Here is a 21,121-nt window from a genome sequence, read left to right as displayed (position 1 = left end):
CATAATCTTAATGCTTAATCATAATTAAAAGAAGGGTTCTACATGGGTTCTAAGAATTTGTGTTCAGTCTTCGACTCTGTTTACTGTCTGTAAACTCACTCACTGTCTTAACTGCTTATCCAATCTATAGGGCAATTCAGGGTCTCCAGTTAACCTGACTGCATGTCTTTGGACTGTGGAAGGAAACTGGAGCTCCCGGAGGAAACCCACGCAGACATGGGGAGAACATGCAAACTCAGAAAGGACCCGGACCGCCCTGCCTGGGAATCGAACCCTAGACCTTCTTGCTGTGAGGTGACAGTGCTACCCACTGAGCCACCGTGCCGCTGTCTGTGTAAACTTTGTGTAAACGATGAATAAATGAATACAAGTAGTAAAATGCTGTTTATTAGAATTAATTTCAAATAGAAACAATCACATGATTACATGCAAAACATAGTTACTGCTTCAGCTAAGCTTTAAAACATTCGCAAAGCTGATATATAAGCTAAATGAGTTTAGATTATCAGTAAAGTTGTGTAGTTCTCTTTTAAATCATAACAGTGACATGAATGGTCATATGAACATTGTTGCTGTATCGTTTCCTCACTTCCGATCACAATTTTTCACCCAGCGTGACATCTTCCTGCCGCTGCAGTACTTATCCCAGGTATCCCTGCAAGAACAAAACTTCATTTTAGAACAGAACTACACAGGACTTAGTATCATGTTAGTATAATACAGCACTTAAGTTACTGATTCAGCACCAATGCCTCATCCATACAAAGCTCATAAATGCACAAATGGGTCTCATGCCGTTGCTACAAGAATGTTTACAGCATAGTTAGCATTCAAACCCACAACCTTTGGGCAAAAAAGACAGCTTTTTGTGCCAGTCAAATTTGTAAGGTGTACAATATTCTCAATCAAATGATAATCACTTGATAATCATAGAGTCGTGTATTGTTCAGCATTCTGCAGTTATAATTAGTGCATGACTGGCAGGAGCTTCATTCACAAGGACTGCTTAACTGCCTATAGTTCCAATAATAAGATTGATTAAATGACCTCTGCATCTAAATCTATGGGGGAGAAGGGGGTCACTGAGTGTAAGTTATGCTCCAGCCTTTACAGTTACCAGATCTTAACCAGTTACCAGTTACTAGATCAAATAAAACATCTAGGGTTCTTCCATCGTTCAAGGGCAGTTCAAGAAAGTAGCTTGTGTTGGCTTAACAATACTAAAACCATTTGTAGATAATATGTACAAATCTAACATGCAGACATTTGTATTTCCACCCATGAAAAAGTGGATCAGAGTTCGTTTTAGCAGTTTAAACTTAATAGAATTAATATTAAATGTAAATAAATGAACACTTACCAAGACTTGAGTCCATCTGTTTTGACAATAAGCTTCGCACAGTCAACTGAAGCTTTCAGATCATCTTTGAGCAGGTCTGATAACACATATTGAGCACATTTATAGCCATTCATTCATTTAATTAGGATCAGTAATAATAATTTACACCTATTATACTTAATGTCACATTTATCTGCAACACTAACCTAGTTAAACATTTATTGTTTAATATATTAGGTACATTGACTGGAGTTCTGGGGGTTTAAAAACCAGGCTGGGCTCACGAATACAGAAGGTGCATGGTATTATGTGAACCTAGACTTGGGTTGGGGGCACATATCAGATCCGTAAAAAATGCATAAAAATGAATCATCATCATATTAGGCACATTTATCATATAAAGTTAAAATATATACACTTTTATATACACTCTGTGATATATATCTTATGTGGCATAGCTTGTATGTTGGCCGAACCCATTAAACTAAGCCACTAAGCATTACAATGGGAACGTTTTGGGAGCTCTGTACAGATCTCAGAATCAGAGCCACCATGTGATCAACAGCAAACTCTCTTGACTCTGAATTACATGTGATTACATCTGACCTGTGTACACGTGGTCAGTGGTGGTCCTATGTTGGTTTATTTCCAGTCATAAATAAAATAGTGGCACTAAAAAAGTACAAAGTAAGAGTCCCGAACAACCTGGCAACCAGCTAAAAGCAACACAAACACTTCTGAGCGCATGAACTGCGAGTGTGTAAAATTTCCATTACCTCCACAGGGAACTCTGCACAGGTTCTTTCCACCCGGGGTGCCGTCTTCACACCACTTGTAACTGTTAATTTGGAAGATTCCGTAGTCCTTCCCCATTTCGCTGCTTTCTCGCACTCTGTGCGTCTTGAACCTGCTCTCCCAGTAAGCCATGCACACATCTACAGCAGTAAAAGAGAATCAAGTCATCAATGGAAGGATAAAACTAAACATGTGACAGGTATGTATGCAGTATAGAATCGTCTGATAGAACTTGGATAGAGTGATGCTCACAGTTGCCAAGCTTGAAGCCTTCGTAGCCATCGAGCCCCTGGTTCTTGAAAATGCGAGCGACCTCACAGCGGCCCAGCCTGCGACCGTCGCACACTGCTAGGAACATCAGACCGAGGACCACAGCGAGCTTCATGATGGAGGGTTCAGTAGCTTAATTCTACTGGAGTGAGTGGGCACGCCGGGGATATTTATAGGTGGTTCTTGAGGAATTTGGTTGCAGTTGAGGTTGGAATTTCCCAATCATGTGGGTCTTTCGTAGAGGGCAGTGCAGAAGAAAACAGTTCGCTTTGCACAAGATGTGTTTCCACACTTATGGGTAGGGCCTTATGTGCTTCATTTCACAGACCTTGTTTTTCAAAAATCACAGATTTCACGTCTTTTTAAAGAAAAGTGACACATTTTATTGCTGTCATTAAATTACACTCATAAATTGAATGACAGAATAAATGGAAGCTACAATGCACAGCGACCTTAATGGATGATGGATGGTTGGTTGGTTGGTTGGTTGGTTGGATGGATGGATGGATGGATGGATAGAGGATGGATGGATGAATGTTGGATGGATAAATGTTGGATGGATGGATAAATGGATGGATAAATGTTGGATGGATGGAGGATGGATGGATGAATGTTGGATGGATGGATTTATTGATCCCGAAGGAAATGTAAGATTTCTTATGGGTGACAGCAGAGGACCCTTACAAACAACCTACATTTACATGAACAGCACTAAACAGAAGCTCTTAATAACAGCAGCTTACAATTGTGACCATGTACAATCCAAGCAAAGGGTTAAGAGTCATGCTCAAGGGTCCAGCAGTACCAACCTGGCAGTAATAGGGCTTGAACCAGGCACTCTACAATCAATAATCCAGTAACCTTACCTTATAGCTACGGTTGCCTTGCAGACCTGTTGCTTGAGGGTACAAAGTACTTCGACCATTGCTAAGTTCAAGGCAATTAATCAAACACTTTAAACTAAAGACCCACAATTAAGAAACGATGTGTGTCAGTTAAGTTGTGGCACCCTGTTGAGCAAAAACCGCCATGGTGCAAGTCCAAACGCAATAAACTGTCAGATGAAAAAGTGGAAACAGAGGATGTGTTATAACAGCGAGTCTTAACAGCCAGAAAGGAGAAGTAAAGAGAAAAACCCACAAATCAGTGTGCAATTCAGCCCTTCACATCACTGTGTGATAAATATTTAACGGTTTGTAAAGGTCAAAATCTCATTTTAGCATCTGCAACTGTAAAATATGTGGTTAGACTTGATCAGATATATACAGTAACTAAATATTTTTTTTCATTAATCAGGGCCTAAGGATGGCACGCTCCTGAACTACTTCTACAAACTTCATGATAACAATCACCGTTCAGATAATGAACCATGAACTATTGTTAATTTGCTTTGTAATAGTAGCAGTAGCTCAGTAATTAAGGTACTAAACTAATAATCAGAAAGCTGCAGATTCATTCCACACTACTGCCAAGTTGCACCTGTTGGACCCTTGAGCAAAGCCTAAATACTGTAAGTTGTAGCCTGGCAGTTAAGGTCCTGGACTAGTAGTCAGAAGGTTGCTGGTTCAAGCACCCACACTGCCAGGTTACTACTGTTTGGCCCTTGAGCAAGGACCTTAACTCTCAATTGCTTGCAATAATAATAATAATAAATTGAACTTCAACAATATAGCGCCTTTCATAGTACCCAAGGACGCTTTACATAGGAATCATAATCACACACAAGATCAAACAGAAACAAAAGAAGACGAGTGAAAGTGCTGAGTAAACAAGAACGTTTTAGGCAGAGATTTAAACTCAGAGAGAGAGGAAGAGAGTTCCACAGCGTAGGGGCAGCAACACTAAATGATCTACCACCCATGGTGGTCAACCTGAACCAATGAATTCAGTCATAATTAAAAGGTGCTTTGGATTAAATGCTGTAAAAAATGCAAACATAAAAGTCGTACTATTTTATATTTAAAGCTCTTGATTACAATTATTTTCTATCACATTTTCTCATCTGGGTTAATGGAATGCAGAGATACATCAGGGCATGAGATCAATATTGTTCTGGTGTTAGGTGTGGTTTGTAATAGTGTTTAGGTGTGGTTAAGAACCTGCTTATATAATGTGATTTCCTGATAATGATTAACTTTCTATGCTGTGAGATAAACAGCATAGTCAGATAAAGTCCGTCTGATTTTTATGGTGGATAAAATACTTCAATACAATCTGATCTCTGGATTATGGACATCCTGAATAACAAAGCAGATTTTTATTATCTACTGGATTAACTGATGTTATAGAAATGCATGACGAATACGTCTTTCTTACAGCAGGAATCAACAACTTCCTGCACAAGCTCCGACCTTTTGAGTTTCCATAATGATTCATGGTTGGTGTTAAGCCAAATGATCATTTTTTCTGAAGCTTAACTGACCGTTTCCCATGCCCACACTTTCACTTTTGCACATTCTTCAGAGACCAGTTTGTCAGCATTACTCGAAAGGTCTGCATCTTTAACTTTCCTCAACACCAGTCTGCACCAGCGCATTCAACGTCCACAAGAGAGAAGTCCCTCCAAAAGTGGAAGCTGACTTTATCTCTTAATGACATTTATGTTGATAATTCACAAGCAACTCTGGGTGTTGGCATGTCCAGTCACTGAATCAACAAATCCAACCAGTAAACCATGTTGTAATCAGTTGCCGGTCGAGCCTCTTTCTTCACCTAACTGTCCAACACTAAACATTGGTTGAAGGTGCTCTGGTACCAAGTACACTTATGAGCAACCTTGTCTTATAATATAACTTGGATATCATTTTCATTCACAATTCATAGTTCAAACAAAACCATTTAGTCTTTAAAAGGTTTTACAGCTTAGATTTACATCCTAGAAGCTGAGCAGTAAGGAAGTTTGGGCAGGGTATGTGTAATATTTCCTTTAGCTTCCTTGGGTGCGTGTTGGACGTATACATCGATCAGCCATAACATTAAAACCACCTCCTTGTTTCTACACTCACTGTCCATTTTATCAGCTCCACTTACCATATAGGAGCACTTTGTAGTTCTACATTTACTGACTGTAGTCCATCTGTTTCTATGCATGCTTTGTTAACCTGCTTTCACCCTGTTCTTCAATGGTCAGGACCCCCACAGGACCACCACAGAGCAGGTATTATTTAGGTGGTGGATCATTCTCAGCACTGCAGTAACACTGACATGGTGGTGGTGTGTCAGTGTGTGTTGTGCTGGTGGGGGGCTAACAAAGCATGCAGAGAAACAGATGGACTACAGTCAGTAATTGTAGAACTACAAAGCGCTTCTATATGGTAAGTGGAGCTGATATCTTAATCAGATGGGTTGCAACAGGACCCAACAGTGATGGTCTAAAATAATATTGCAGGCTGCACACACCCTACATTATAGAATAAGTACTTAATTATTTATTAGGGTTTTAACGTCATGTTTTACACCCTGTGGTTACATTCATGACAGGACAGGTAGTTACTGGTTACCCATGATTCATCATGACCATTTTTGTATCTCCAATTTATCTCACTTGCACGTCTTTGGACTGTAGGAGGAAATCGGAGCTCCCAGAGGAAACCCACACAGACACGGGGAGAACATGCAAACTCCAAACAGAAAGGGCCCGAACAGCTCCACCTGGGAATCGAACCCAGGACCTTCTTGCCGTGAGGCCCCATATAAATAAATAAAACTACAGCATAGCAGCTTATGATCCGTCCCACATGATGACTGTAACAGCCATCAATGTCATTTAATGTGTTAAAATTGCAGGAGAAGCATAAATGACACAGCGGCCAGCATGTTCGCCTCCACCTTCAGGTCCACACCTGGGTCTAAACGCATCGTGGAACATGCACATTAGGCGTCACAGAACACACCAAGACAACACGCATGAAATGCCATTACCAAGCTAATCCCTAACGCTGCTATACTGCAAACAAAACGGTAAAGCATTTTTTTTACACCACACCCCACGCTTCTCATTCCACAGCCTGTCAACACACCTTAGCCTGAAGTCTTCTATCCGAATACCATGGAAGTACCAACATCAAAACATCAATCATTTCATCTCTGTTTATCATGCTAACGTGTATCTAAGCAAACACACACACACACACACACACACACACACACACACACACACACACACACTCACACACAGGGTTACACAATCACCTTCATTAATCCTATCATCTCTAATCACTGCTTTCTTTTAATCAGGGTCATGCTACAAAGCATCACACACACACTCACATCCAGGAGCAGTTTCAAATAATCAATACGTTTACCAGCAGGGAACCCAAGCGTACAGACAGAGAACATGTCAAACTACAGTCAGTAACTATTTGACCTGTTACAGTGCTGTAAAGATTTATAAATCAAGATAGCACATATAGGCTAATTAAGAACACATTATATGTTTTATTTCTTCACTGCCAGTCCTATACAATCTAAATCTCGCTGACCTTTTCGCTTGTTAAGTGTGACGTCACGCGTCCTTTCCGGGGCCAAACGAACCTAATCGCAAACGCAAACAACTATGGCTAAACCTGTGAACCTTTTTATATATACAGTGTATCACAAAAGTGAGTACACCCCTCACATTTCTGCAGATATTTAAGTATATCTTTTCATGGGACAACACTGACAAAATGACACTTTGACACAATGAAAAGTAGTCTGTGTGCAGCTTATATAACAGTGTAAATTTATTCTTCCCTCAAAATAACTCAATATACAGCCATTAATGTCTAAACCACCGGCAACAAAAGTGAGTACACCCCTTAGTGAAAGTTCCTGAAGTGTCAATATTTTGTGTGGCCACCATTATTTCCCAGAACTGCCTTAACTCTCCTGGGCATGGAGTTTACCAGAGCTTCACAGGTTGCCACTGGAATGCTTTTCCACTCCTCCATGACGACATCACAGAGCTGGCGGATATTCGAGACTTTGCACTCCTCCACCTTCCGCTTGAGGATGCCCCAAAGATGTTCTATTGGGTTTAGGTCTGGAGACATGCTTGGCCAGTCCATCACCTTTACCCTCAGCCTCTTCAATAAAGCAGTGGTCGTCTTAGAGGTGTGTTTGGGGTCATTATCATGCTGGAACACTGCCCTGCGACCCAGTTTCCGGAGGGAGGGGATCATGCTCTGCTTCAGTATTTCACAGTACATATTGGAGTTCATGTGTCCCTCAATGAAATGTAACTCCCCAACACCTGCTGCACTCATGCAGCCCCAGACCATGGCATTCCCACCACCATGCTTGACTGTAGGCATGACACACTTCTCTTTGTACTCCTCACCTGATTGCCGCCACACATGCTTGAGACCATCTGAACCAAACAAATTAATCTTGGTCTCATCAGACCATAGGACATGGTTCCAGTAATCCATGTCCTTTGTTGACATGTCTTCAGCAAACTGTTTGCGGACTTTCTTGTGTAGAGACTTCAGAAGAGGCTTCCTTCTGGGGTGACAGCCATGCAGACCAATTTGATGTAGTGTGCGGCGTATGGTCTGAGCACTGACAGGCTGACCCTCCACCTTTTCAATCTCTGCAGCAATGCTGACAGCACTCCTGCGCCTATCTTTCAAAGACAGCAGTTGGATGTGACGCTGAGCACGTGCACTCAGCTTCTTTGGACGACCAACGCGAGGTCTGTTCTGAGTGGACCCTGCTCTTTTAAAACGCTGGATGATCTTGGCCACTGTGCTGCAGCTCAGTTTCAGGGTGTTGGCAATCTTCTTGTAGCCTTGGCCATCTTCATGTAGCGCAACAATTCGTCTTTTAAGATCCTCAGAGAGTTCTTTGCCATGAGGTGCCATGTTGGAACTTTCAGTGACCAGTATGAGAGAGTGTGAGAGCTGTACTACTAAATTGAACACACCTGCTCCCTATGCACACCTGAGACCTAGTAACACTAACAAATCACATGACATTTTGGAGGGAAAATGACAAGCAGTGCTCAATTTGGACATTTAGGGGTGTAGTCTCTTAGGGGTGTACTCACTTTTGTTGCCGGTGGTTTAGACATTAATGGCTGTATATTGAGTTATTTTGAGGGAAGAATAAATTTACACTGTTATATAAGCTGCACACAGACTACTTTTCATTGTGTCAAAGTGTCATTTTGTCAGTGTTGTCCCATGAAAAGATATACTTAAATATCTGCAGAAATGTGAGGGGTGTACTCACTTTTGTGATACACTGTATATTGTAAGAACCATATTGCACTAATTGTAATGATCTATGTTTATTGTCATAAATATTTTCTGTTTGGTTAAAGAATACTTATTTGAGGTGACTTGGTATTTCAGCTATTGATGATTTTTCCTGGTAATCAGTGTATGCTGTTATTCATTAGTCCTCTTCGGTGGAGTCTGCGGGGGGCAGAATTATACTGACTCTACAGTATATACTGACAATATTTATCAAATATACGGAAAGAAAGAGGACGTGGAGCAACAGATTTATGATCGTAGTTTTGTTTGTTATACGCCAATTGCGAACATAGTGAGTTTTTATAAGAAACTTGGATTAACGGATAAGTCAATGTCAGAAGAAAGTTAAAATAAATTCTGTTTGTGGAAAACTTAAGGAACTCTGTGTTGCTGTCGTTGGAAATTGGATTTACAAACATTACCCGAGTCATAAATGTTTAGTCCTTCTCAATAGCGGTCTGGACGGGAAAAGGTCTTATTATATACATACTGTATATTATATATATATATATTAGAAACATACATTAAGATACAAATAAGACCAGATGTGCAGTACACTAGTGCACTTCAGGTAATCAGAATATCATGAAAAGTTCATGTCATTATTTCATTTCATGTCACCTCATCAAGAGGTAAGCGGTCCATACCTGTCAAGTCTCCCGTTTTGGCCGGGAAACTACCGTATTTTACCCCTCTTTCCCGCCGTCCTCCCGTATTAGTATTTTCCCGTAAATTTCCCGTACTATATTATCATTGTAAAAAACATTCCTGTGCCTCTCCAAACTGAAATGTCACTAACCTCGCGAGAACTGCCACCCAGGCTGCTGCAAGTGGCAGTTCTCGCGAGGTTAGTGCGGACAGCGGGAACAAACCTGGAACAGGGAGAGATGGATGGATGCAAGGAGAGAGAGGGCATTCCTGCCAAAAAAGTAAAGACTGCATGTAAATATCTAGAGAAATGGGACATCGAATTTACCTTTCTAAAGAGGAGAAGAAAATAAAATGTGTTTCACTTTAAGACAAGCAATGTGTATATATGCTGAAAATACAGTATGTAAAATAAATAAATGTGCTTCAATTCCCTTTTTGTGTTTTCATTTAGGCTGTATTATAAGAATTACATATGTAGGAATGTCCACAGCATTTCAGTGTCAACAAAGGTAGGCCTATCAGATTCTGATCATCTAATTGTAGTTTGTAAGTGGTTCACAGGTGGTTATTTTAGATTTCTTGTAAACCTGTCTTAAAATGTAAGGGATACTGAACCTCGGTTGGGCTGGTGGGACGGCTCGAAGCGCACGGCGGAAAATGTCCCTTATTTTTAAATCCAAAACTTGACAGGTATGAAGCGGTCATATTTTTAATTCATTACATGAAAACTGACATTTCTAACTCTTTGGTTTTACTTTTAATCAGTATAGCTTATATAGTAAAAATCCAGAATCTCACATTATTATATGAAATTTAAAAAAAAAAGGTGTAATGAATATACAATGACAGTTTACCTTTTTACATTGAATTATGAACAAAAATATTACTTCATGATATCTAATCGCAAGGAAAGCGGTAAAAAGACAGTTGGGTAGTTTTTTTTCGACTCGGACCTGTTGAAGCAGTACGGCACACAGCACTGTGGCTTATTGAAAATACGAGGGACTCAGCCAACTTGGACCCGGATGTGACGTATCATAAGGTCGACACGTCACCACTTAACAAGCGGTTAACCTTAGCATTAATTAAGCAGCCCCCCCCATACATTAATGAAAAGCAATTTCTTATTATTGTTTTATTTATGCAGTATTAGTTAGGAGGTGGACACGTCTCAGCACTGTATATGTACTAACAATGTAATATCGGGGTTGTGTGTACTGTGTTGTACTGGTACGAGTGCAGCAGTGGTGTTGGGATTTTATCCAAAGTGACTCACAGTACTGGACTGTCTACGAAACTGAGGGTTAAGGCCTTGCTCAAGGGTCTAACAGTGACAACCTGGCAGTGGTGGGACTTGAACCAGCAACCTTTCGATTACTATTCCAATACCTTAACCACTAGACTGCTCCAACCAAAAATTATGATTATTATTATTATATCACAGGGCAGTGGTAGCTCAATGGCTATGGAACTGTACTAATAATCAGAATGTTGCCACTCTGAGCAAAGCTTTTAACCCTTAACTATAAGCTTTAACATAAACCCGTCATAATTGTAAGTCACCTTGGATAAACGTGTCTGCTAAATGCTGTAATGTATTATTATTATTACTATTAAGATTATCATCATCCTCATGATCATCATCCTCTCAGCGGTGGCATGATTCTTCCTAATAAACAGTATGTGTTTATGTTTTATAAAGATAAGTAAACGAAGTGCCTCTATTTTATCTCTATCTTTCATTTTGTTGGATGAACAGATCATCCATCACTGCATTACTCACAGTCGTGATGAGGTCAGTGTACAAATATACCAGTGCATTACTTCTCTAGCCTGTAATAATCACCTCACTTTCACTGACTGTATTTATCATCACTCATGTGTGGTTACGTAAGAGGATCTGGAATGAAGAGGACTTGTCATGGCCTGGACTTTCACTCAGGTCAAGGCTGGATGGGATTAGTAAGGTGAATAAAATACAGAGCAGCGCTGTACCGCCCTCTAGTGTCCGACTGGTGAACAATAACACACGATATAAACGCAGGTAAGTGCATGGTGGAAGCAAAAGCAGCTGACCACTCATGGAGGACTAAGAGAGATGATACTCATGAGCCCTGACCTCAGCCCCACTGAACAGTTCTGGAATGAACCGGAACATCAACTGAGGCTTTCTTCAGCAACATCAGCACCCAGCCGTACAAATGCATTTTTACTAAATGGGCACAAATTCTGATAAACACAGTTCAATGTCTTGTGAGAAGCCTTCTCAGAACCGTGGCTGTTGTTCTAGCTGAACATTTTAATACAGTTTTTGAAATGGGATCTCCAACGACCTCATGGTCAGGTGTCCACATATTTATGTCCATACAGTGTACATCTATTGGAACTAATAATCAGAATGTTGCCGGTTTAAGCCCCTGAGCAAAGCAATTGCTCGAATTGTATTCAGTCATTATTGTAAGTCATGTTGGATAAAAGTGGGATCTCCAACAACCTCATGGTCGGGTGCCCAAATACTTTTGTCCATACAGTGTACATCTATTGGAATTTATTTATATTATTATTTTTGATGATGATGATGATTATTATTATTATACCAACACAGGGCAGTGGTAGCTCAGTGGCTACAGAACTGGAATAATAATCAGAATGTTGCTGGTTCAAGCCCCACTACCACCAAGTTTTGCATTCAATCATAATTGTAAGTCACATTGGGTAAATGTGGGATCTCCAACAACCTCATGGTCGGCTGTCCAAATACTTCTGTCCACAGTGTACGTCTACTGGCATTTCGTATATCGTACATCTACCCTATAGATGTACTCATACAATTATTGTAGCCAACCTACAGTATGTTTGCACACCACACTTTGTTACCCCCTTTACCCATAAATCAAGACTTTTAATTTATTTATATCAGTTAGATTGTGAACCCTTCTAAGCATTATACAAACACGAGGCGCCTTCCCTACACAGTTGCTACAAAATTGGAAGCGTATCATTTCCTTTATATAGTTGATTTATTACACATGTAAGCAACTGTTGTGGCTGAAATGCATAAAATCTAAAATTAAACAGGGTGTCCCAATACTTTTGTCCATGAAGTTTACTCTGAACTAAGAAACCAGCAGATAGAAACAAAACAAAAGCTTGTTGATATGAAGCCCTCAGGTGTGGATAACGTTTTTTCCGAACACTTCTGTGTGCAACAGTAGGTGTGAGTGTGATCAGGTGCTAATTACACTAATTAAGCTTTACATTAATAAACTTTTACTTCTGAGCTTTTTTCCTACATGTGTATAGATTATAAACTTACACTACAGCTAGATTAAACAGCGTAAGATTAAAACCCTTATCTGTATAACTGCATCATGTGACTTATGTCAACTTTCCTAAAATACTAAATACTAAAAAGAGAAAACGATGCTTTGCTGAGACAGTTGCTCGGCATCTCTTGTTACTCCCTTGTTGCTGTAGGTGTTAAGTGAAGATGGGTGGACCTGTGAATAGGGCTGAATTGAACCCAGCTTAATAAGCAAAGTGAAATTTTAAAATCCTCACAGCATCATAAGTTCTGTCTTACTGCTCGACATGGCCGAGAGAACACGCGACAAAGTCAGGACGGATACAGACGTTTTTACAGATGTGAACGAAGACTTCCAGTCAGGTACTGAATCAATTTTATCAAGCTTAAGAACTTTAAATGCAAACTAACGGCTGGATTCATTTCCTCAGACGAGGGGCGATCGAAAAGTTCGGGTTTCTGTGGGGTTTTCCTCACGGCTCTGTCTTTCCTGCTCATCCTTGTGACGTTCCCGGTGTCCATATGGGGCTGCATGAAGGTGAGAACTTTGCTAATGTTTAATGGGTCCTTTCTGTGCGGGTTTCCTCCGGGAGCTCCGGTTTCCTCCCACAGTCCAAAGACGTGCAAGTGAGGTGAACTGGAGATACAGAATTGTCCATTACTGTTTGAGACATTATAGCTTGTCTTTGCATCTGCTAAGAGCTTTAATGTACGGTATGCTTGAGGTAAAATAATATTTTAACAACCTCTGACATCTGAAGCAGCTTGTTTGTTTACATCCTTTTACCTTTTCTAATGTGGATGCACTTTAACCTGTTGATACATTTGTTGATTTATCTGTTTGATTAAAAGATCGTCAAGGAATACGAGCGAGCAGTAATTTTCCGTCTAGGGCGACTCCTTGGGGGAGCAAAGGGACCTGGTGAGTCACACTTAATAATTAATAATAATAATAATAATAATCACTGATAATGGGCTGTGTTTCAGTGCAATGTGTAAATTGTTACCACATTTTTGAAGGTATATTTTGGATTCTTCCATGCGTGGACACATTTCGCAAGGTTGATCTGAGGACAGTATCTTTCAACATTCCTCCCCAGGAGTTGAGTATCTTCACGCTACTTTTGAAACTTCCCAATATTTCCCAATAGAACTGAACATGAAGATGAAGCCAGAAACGTCAATTTCATGTCCTAAAGTTCTTTGGTCTTGTTTTTTTTTTCCCAACAGGTGCTGACCAAAGACTCAGTAACTATACTGGTAGACGGAGTCGTGTACTACAGAGTCTTTAACCCGACAATGTCCATAATCAAAGTGGAGGATGCTAATCTGGCCACGCAGATGCTCGCACAGACCACACTGAGGAACATGCTGGGCACTAAGAGCCTGGCGGATATCTTACGTGATCGAGAGGAGATGGCAGAACAGATGGAGGTGAGAGAAATACGAGGATTCTTCGGAAAAAAGTTTCTGCACTTTTTTAACCTCCGTTTATTAAGAATTTCAACAACAAACGACATCGTCACCTTCCGATGCATTTTTCCAGCGTCGTACGAACTTTTTAATGCCATCAGCAAAACTGTGTTTGATTGAGTGTGTAGCCACTGATCACATGAATATCTTCTTCCCCTTAAAGCTTCAGATGGAGCTAAATCCAGACTATAAGCGTCTCTCAGTCATGACCGATTATGATTACTACTCCTCCCATCCTCACCGCTTATAACCAAAATATAAAAGTGTGGAAACTTTTTGAAGATCCGTCGTATCACACCACTAAACATTTCCTAACCCTGTCCGATAGGTGGTGCTCTACTCTGCCTCAAAAAACTGGGGAATCAAAGTGGAGCGGGTGGAGCTAAAAGACGTCAAACTGCCGACTACACTACAGAGAGCCATGGCCGCTGAGGCCGAGGCCACCAGAGAGGCCCGTGCCAAGGTGAGGCTTCATAAAGCTCCATAAATTAAATCCGGATGCATATCATTTCCTTTATACTGTATAATTAATGGGGGCATTCCAATACCCATACTTGTCCGTATAGCATAGGTATAGATAGTACAGATGCTGTGTATGACTTACAGGTGATAGCTGCTGAGGGAGAGATGAAGGCATCATGTGCTCTGAAGGAGGCCGCGAGCATCATGTCCGAATCTCCGGCCGCTCTCCAGCTGCGCTACCTGCAGACGCTGTCCGAGATCGCGACCGAGAGGAACTCCACTGTGGTCTTCCCCATCCCCATGGACATCATCTCCAGCTTCATAAGGAAATGACCCACAAATGTTAACCAAATCCAAAACCAAAAGCAATACTAGACTAGCTGTATTATGCATGTACATGTATGTATGTATGTATGTATGTAAGTGTGCTTTTATTTGCGATGGCTTGGCACATGGTACAAAATGTGTTCCTGTCTAGTGAGAACGTTCAGAGAAAGGTCAGAAGGTCAGGTAAATAAATAAATAAATAAATGAATATTATACTGTGCACACTTGTAAATAAGGAAATAAAGACGTGACTGTGTTGTCTGGTTTATATTGAAGAAAATGAATAAGTAAAATGCTATTTTTGTTTATGTAGCAATTAAAATCCTGGATTTGGACTTGAAGTATTATTTTTAAGACTTCGACTTAAGTTCAAAGTGGGTTAAAAGTGTTAAAAGTGGGTTCAACAGACCCACCGTATGAAGTGATTCTTATAAATGTGTTATAGATGCAGTGACACACCCAGAAATACACACTCAGCCCAGTCATAAAGAAAAAACACAAACTCAACCCAAACTCAATACTAAGAAGTGGCGTCCACATACTTTCAGCCATATAGTGTACGATTTAAAAAAAATACTCTATATAGAATAAACCCCTCATCTGTCCTACTAAACACACCACGCACTGCCCACAGACTTAACACGTCCTCATACCCTCCAATCGGCTTCATCCCTCCCACTTTCGTCCCTCAGTGTGCTCCCCGTGGCTTCACTTTACTACAATCCTCCTGCCTTCCTGTCTATTAGGAACATCAGCTCATTGGTGTCCACTCTTCCACACCTGTTGTTTATAGTCAGGATGAGTCCCTGGGAGCTCCTGGCTCTGGTGAGCATCTTCATGCTGTGCAGAGGTAAGAGACAAAACTGGTTTGATTTGTACATGATTTGGTACATTTGGGAGTTTGTTGCTCGTTCTTCAGCTGCCTCTGTGGTTTCCAAATTGTAGCTTTCCATTCTGGTCACTCTCGCACTCTTGGGTTTCAAATTAGAAAGTACAGCCTGTCACTAAACTCACTAAACTCTTTTTTTTTGGAAATAATAATAAGTCCTAAGTTGTTCTATCCAGTGAGGCCAGCAGGGCAGATCCCAGGTGAAGAACAGCCCAGGGAATTAAAACGATTGGTGTAACTACCCCCGCAATGACCTCAGGCTTATTCCAGGGTCAGGCGGTTAAGCCTGACATCAGGAGAAGAACGAGTAGAGGGAGAAGTGGGATAATCAGCTTTTTTTAAGCGCTGTTACTCAACCGTCTCTCATACTTGCTAATTACAGAGCTGGATCATCTGTAAGGCCTGGCGCTTGCACAACGCTTCCCATTGCTCATTCCTTTCAAAACCACATTGAGAAAAATGAGGACATGTAGACGTGTTTATTTACTTTTTCGGCATTTAGCAGACGCCTTTATCCAAAGCGACTTACATTAGTGTGACAGTATACAGTCTGAGCGTTTGGGGGTTAAGGGCCTTGCTCAGGGGCTCAACAGCAGCAACCTGGCAGTGATGGGGCTTGAACCAGCAACATACTGAGTACTAGTCCAGTACCTTAACCGCTAGGCTAGTCATAGACATAGTTCTAAAAATAATACTTAACCACTAGGCTACAACTGCCGACATGAGCTTATTATGTGGCAAGATGAGAGAAGAATTAAAGCTGATGTTTATTAGATAGCAGGAATTAAGGAGACTGGAGTATTCTGATAACTGCAACTGGTGGCTTCTGTATGCCCATGTAAATGGGGTTAGTTTGCCGGACACGGACAAAATAAAAGCAATAAGAGCAAGAGCTTCTTTCTCTAAGCTCACAGTAATGTGAAGCTCATTTGACTGTGGACAGTGTTACTCTTCAACAGCAGCTCCTATTTCATGGCAGACCTGCTTTTGGATTAAGCTCCATGGTTCTGAACACCTTCCATCCAGCTTAAGTTGAGAATCTGGATTCCCTTTCGGACTTCAGTTCCAAGCACTCAGACAATAACTACTAGGTGTGTAAAGTAAATTCTGTGTAAGAAATGAGGTGCCTCCAAATTTGTGGAAACAGTTTGGGCAAGGACATTTTCTTTTTGGCAAGTTTGATGTGGAGGAAGTCCAGAGGTCTGCGCAAAGCCCTGACGTCACAATGTTCTTTAAGGAAAGACTTTCCAGAAGAGTGGAGGCTGTTAAAGCTAAAGCAAGAGGGTTGGGTAGCTCATATAGACGCAGCCAAGTGTCTATATACTTTTGGCCATATAGAGTATATATAGTATAAATTACAATTAATATATAATAGCCAAATTGAGTCATACACAAAGGGACAGTGGTAGCCTAGTGGGTAGAGCTTTGGGCTATCAATTGAAAGGTTGAGAGTTTGAATCCCAGCTCGGCCATTCAGCCACTGTTGGGCCCTTGAGCAAGGTCCTTAACCCTCTGTTCTCCAGGGGTGCCGTACAACGACTGACCCTGTGCTCTGACCCCGGCTTCCAAACAAGCTGGAATATGTGGAAAAAGAAGTTTGTTGGGTTAGAATTCTGGGTTAGGGTTGGGTTAGGGTTAGGACCCTAGGGTTCTGTACATCTGTATATGTATATATGACCAATAAAGGTCTTGGGGAAGGGGTAGTTGCACACCCCTGAGACAGGGCTGCGCAGAGCAACAAGTGGTTTATTCAGTAAATGTAAACCTCATCCGTCCAATCCCAGCAGGCCAAGACGACCAGTGTGACGACTTCTCGGACCTGGATTTCCACGAGACGTTCATCGGCACCAGTCTGTACGTCCGTCTGCTCCTCTACACGCGGGTCAACCTGGACTGCGGCCGCGAGCTGCCCCACCACAACTTTACCAGCGTGCCTCTGTTCGACGTGACCAAACCCACCACCTTCGTCATCCACGGCTACCGGCCCACAGGCGCGCCGCCCGTCTGGATGAACCAGCTCACTCAGCTCCTGGCGGCGCAGGCCGACATGAACGTTCTGGTGGTGGACTGGAACCGCGGCGCTGCCAACCTCAATTACTTCACCGCTGTCGCGAACACGCGTCATACCGCCGCCAACATCACTGCCTTTATAGAGAGAATGAAGGTGAGTCACAAGAGCTGTTTTTTGATGCAAAGCACCTTGTGGATCTGTCTAGCTTCTAGCAGGCAGAAGTTTCTCCTCTAGGGTGGCCACCCAGCAACATGGGTCTTGAAGACCGGGGCTTGATCCTTACCCTTGGTCACTGTTTGTAAGGATGTAGGCTTGTTCTCACTGTGTCTGCATTGGTTCCTATCAGTTATTCCAGTTTCTTCCCCCAAAAACATTCCAGTTTGGGATGGAGTGACTCTCTTGGTAACCAACTTGGCCAATACTTTTGTCAGAATCCATGTGTACGTACAGTCGGTGCATGTTGATGACCCGCATGCTGTTGATGTTTTGTAGAAGTTCACTAAATGCAAGGTGTGTTGTATGGTTCCAGGACAATGGAGCATGTCTGGACTCGATCCATCTGATAGGCGTGAGCCTGGGGGCACACGTGGCCGGGTTTGTAGGTGCAATGCTGGGAGGCCAAATTGGCAGAATTACAGGTGACGTAAAAAATCAAATCATGTTTATAAAAATCAATCAAATAACGTTTTAACCCCCCCAAAATTCTCTCAATATCATCAGGTCTGGACCCAGCCGGACCCATGTTTGCTGGTGTGCCTCCAGAGGAGCGTCTGGATCCAACCGATGCCCGGTTTGTGGACGTCTTGCATACAGATATGAACTGTAAGCATGAAGTTCCCAAAGTTTTGCATACAGTATCATTGCACGTTATTGTAAATGTATTCCTGTTGTGTAATATGTTCTGATGTTTTGGCAGCCTTTGGTCTCAGAGGAACTCACGGTCATATTGATTTTTATGCAAACGGAGGACTCGATCAGCCCGGGTGTCCCAAGACCATCTTCTCAGGTCAGTCTTCATTCACTGTACAGTTCTAACAGAATCAAGTATTTCCACAATCTGCTCTTCTCATGCCTACGACTGATGTTTCCTCTCTGCAGGAAAGTCATATTTCGTTTGCGACCACCAGCGCTCTGTGTTCCTCTACCTGTGCTCTCTGAACCGCTCCTGTCACCTCACGGCGTACCCCTGCTCCTCCTACGTGGACTTTCTCAACGGACAGTGTCTGCAGTGTGCGGCCTTTAAACCGGTGTCCTGTCCTGTTCTAGGTAAGCATCACAGAACGAAACATGGAACAGTAGGATAGTTCAGGGTCCCTTCTGTGTGGGTTTCCTCCGGGAAGTTCAAAGACGAGCAGTCAGGCCAATTGGGGCTACTAAAAATTTTAAGTGTGTCTGCCCTGTGATGAACTGGCAACCTATCTAAGCTGTTCCCTTTATTTCGCCGGTAGCAGAGCCGGGTGTCCACTTATTTTTGACCACATATAGTACGTTTCATCTACAGGTTATGACTTGAGCCAGTGGAAGGACACGCTCTTAAAACTGGGACAGACGCGGGTCTATTTCTCCACCACAGCAGAACCACCGTACAGAAGTGAGTCCATGATTTTAATCTTCCGAATAAAACCTCTTTCCTCCCGAACCAGTGGCGTCTACAGTACATGTTCATCGCTGTCTCGACAGGAACGGGTTACAGAGTGGATATCGTCACGTGGAACCAGTACCTGCGCTGGGGGGTCGTCATCCTCCGTCTGCACAGCGGGAAAAACGCCAGCGAGGCCAGGATAGACCAGTAAGTAGTCCAGTATAAGTACATCTGTAGTATAAGTATACTGGTCTGTATAATGTAGTCATACTGGAGTGTTGTTGCTCAGCGAGCTGCTGAGGTTCGAGCGGCACACGGCTACACGACTGCTGGCCCAGTTCGACCAGGACTTGTATCCAGTTCAGAAGGTTTCCTTCAGGATCGTCACGGGGAACGTGATCGGGCCTCGATACAAGATCAGACTGCTGCGCATGCGGATCACGTCACTGGACCAGCCGGACAGGTGAGCACTGACCAGCACAGACTTCATTCCTTCATTTGTAACAAGAGTCATTTGTAGTTAAGGAAGGACGACTGGGTTAAAGTATCTTAGGCAGACAACAGTGGTGAGTAGCTACCGAACATGGTTCGATAGATGACAGTGGACGTCCACCTTTGGACCTGCTGGTATTGTACTGATACCAGATGACCATGAACATTCAGAAGGGCAGCTGTATCCTAGTGGTTAAGGTACTGGTCCATTAATTCAAAGGTTGTTAGTTCAAGCCTCACAACTCCCAGGTTGCTACTGTTTGGCCCTTGAGCAAGGCCCTTAACCCTCAATTGCTTAGATTGTATACTGCTTTGGATAGAAGCGTCTGCTAAATGTCTCGTGGGCTTATGCAGGTGGTCCTAATATTTTGGCTCACTTGTGTAATCACTATGAAAGTGATCTGAAAGTGTAACCGATCCTCAGATCCTCCCTTCTGTTCTCTCCAGGCCTCCAATGTGCAGGTACGACCTCATAATGGAGGAGAACACAGAGATCGTCTTCAAGCCAGTATCATGTGACGAGTCTCATCCACACGACTCCGCCCAGTAATCGAATCTTCATTTTTACAAAACACAGACCGGCGAACACAGACCGAGACGTGCTTGTCTGATACCGTGCCTTTCCAAACCACCACTCCCAGACCTCGTCTAGTCCAGTCTGCTCGAATGGATTTATTAAATATAAGAACCTTGTAGCTGGAAAAGATTAAACGACAAATTTCATGGTGAAACTGGAACAGTGAGAAAAATGTAAATAAAAACAGACAGTAAGGTTTTACTGTAGAATTACTGAAGTACTGTTTTTGTATAAGTGGCTTTTCACCACAGCTGCTCATCAGAACAGGGTCTTTGTTGTCTTTCTTAATGCCACATACATTTTTATTAGCCGACAGGTCTGGACTGCTGACAGGTCAGTCTAGCATCTGCACTCTCACAGGGATATCCCACTGTTGGAACTAACTTGGTATTTTCTGATACCATGACAGACCCTAGGTTTTGAACTTTGCATCAAACCCCAAACTGTCCAGTTCTGCAAAGACATGGTACGAATTAGGTGCCATGAACTGGGTGCTGCAGAAACTCTGTCCACAGTCAAACAAGCATTAGCTACCCATAGGTTCAGAGGCTGGTATGCAAGAAAGAAGGGCAATTTTCGACACACACATACCACACACACCAGCCAATCCATCTTCCAAATGTTTCTGAGAGGTTGAGAGAAACCAGGGTACCAAGAGAGGAGGAAACCTGCATAAACCTACATGAACACGGGAAAAAGGTCCCAGGTTC

At 42.2% G+C, this 21,121-nt stretch overlaps 3 protein-coding genes across 3 annotated transcripts; 2 read left to right on the top strand and 1 right to left on the bottom strand.

Moving 5' to 3' along the window:
• Window positions 1-371: 371 nt before the first annotated feature.
• lyz (lysozyme) lies at window positions 372-2,701 on the bottom strand. The gene is made up of 4 exons (XM_062985655.1): window positions 2,387-2,701; window positions 2,116-2,274; window positions 1,361-1,436; window positions 372-655 (listed from the first exon to the last, which is right to left on the bottom strand). The coding sequence occupies exons 1-4, from the start codon at window positions 2,517-2,519 to the stop codon at window positions 586-588; spliced, it is 438 nt and encodes a 145-aa protein (XP_062841725.1). The 5' UTR covers window positions 2,520-2,701; the 3' UTR covers window positions 372-585.
• A 10,184-nt stretch (window positions 2,702-12,885) lies between these two features.
• On the top strand, window positions 12,886-14,866 carry zgc:112408 (uncharacterized protein LOC550260 homolog). Its single transcript, XM_062985587.1, has 7 exons — window positions 12,886-12,961; window positions 13,030-13,136; window positions 13,451-13,520; window positions 13,619-13,699; window positions 13,827-14,032; window positions 14,400-14,534; window positions 14,678-14,866. Exons 1-7 carry the CDS (start codon window positions 12,886-12,888, stop codon window positions 14,864-14,866), a joined length of 864 nt encoding a protein of 287 aa, XP_062841657.1.
• A 792-nt stretch (window positions 14,867-15,658) lies between these two features.
• Window positions 15,659-20,384, top strand: lipib (lipase, member Ib). The gene is made up of 10 exons (XM_062985226.1): window positions 15,659-15,710; window positions 17,537-17,913; window positions 18,290-18,398; window positions 18,481-18,582; window positions 18,677-18,766; window positions 18,859-19,026; window positions 19,262-19,351; window positions 19,441-19,549; window positions 19,632-19,805; window positions 20,282-20,384. The coding sequence occupies exons 1-10, from the start codon at window positions 15,659-15,661 to the stop codon at window positions 20,382-20,384; spliced, it is 1,374 nt and encodes a 457-aa protein (XP_062841296.1).
• Window positions 20,385-21,121: the final 737 nt, after the last annotated feature.

This window comes from Trichomycterus rosablanca, chromosome 23 (genome assembly GCF_030014385.1).
Source record: "Trichomycterus rosablanca isolate fTriRos1 chromosome 23, fTriRos1.hap1, whole genome shotgun sequence".
NCBI lineage: Eukaryota > Metazoa > Chordata > Actinopteri > Siluriformes > Trichomycteridae > Trichomycterus > Trichomycterus rosablanca.
The sequence above is the reverse complement of the archived record's forward strand: the minus strand, read 5'-3'. Positions and strand labels throughout refer to the sequence as shown.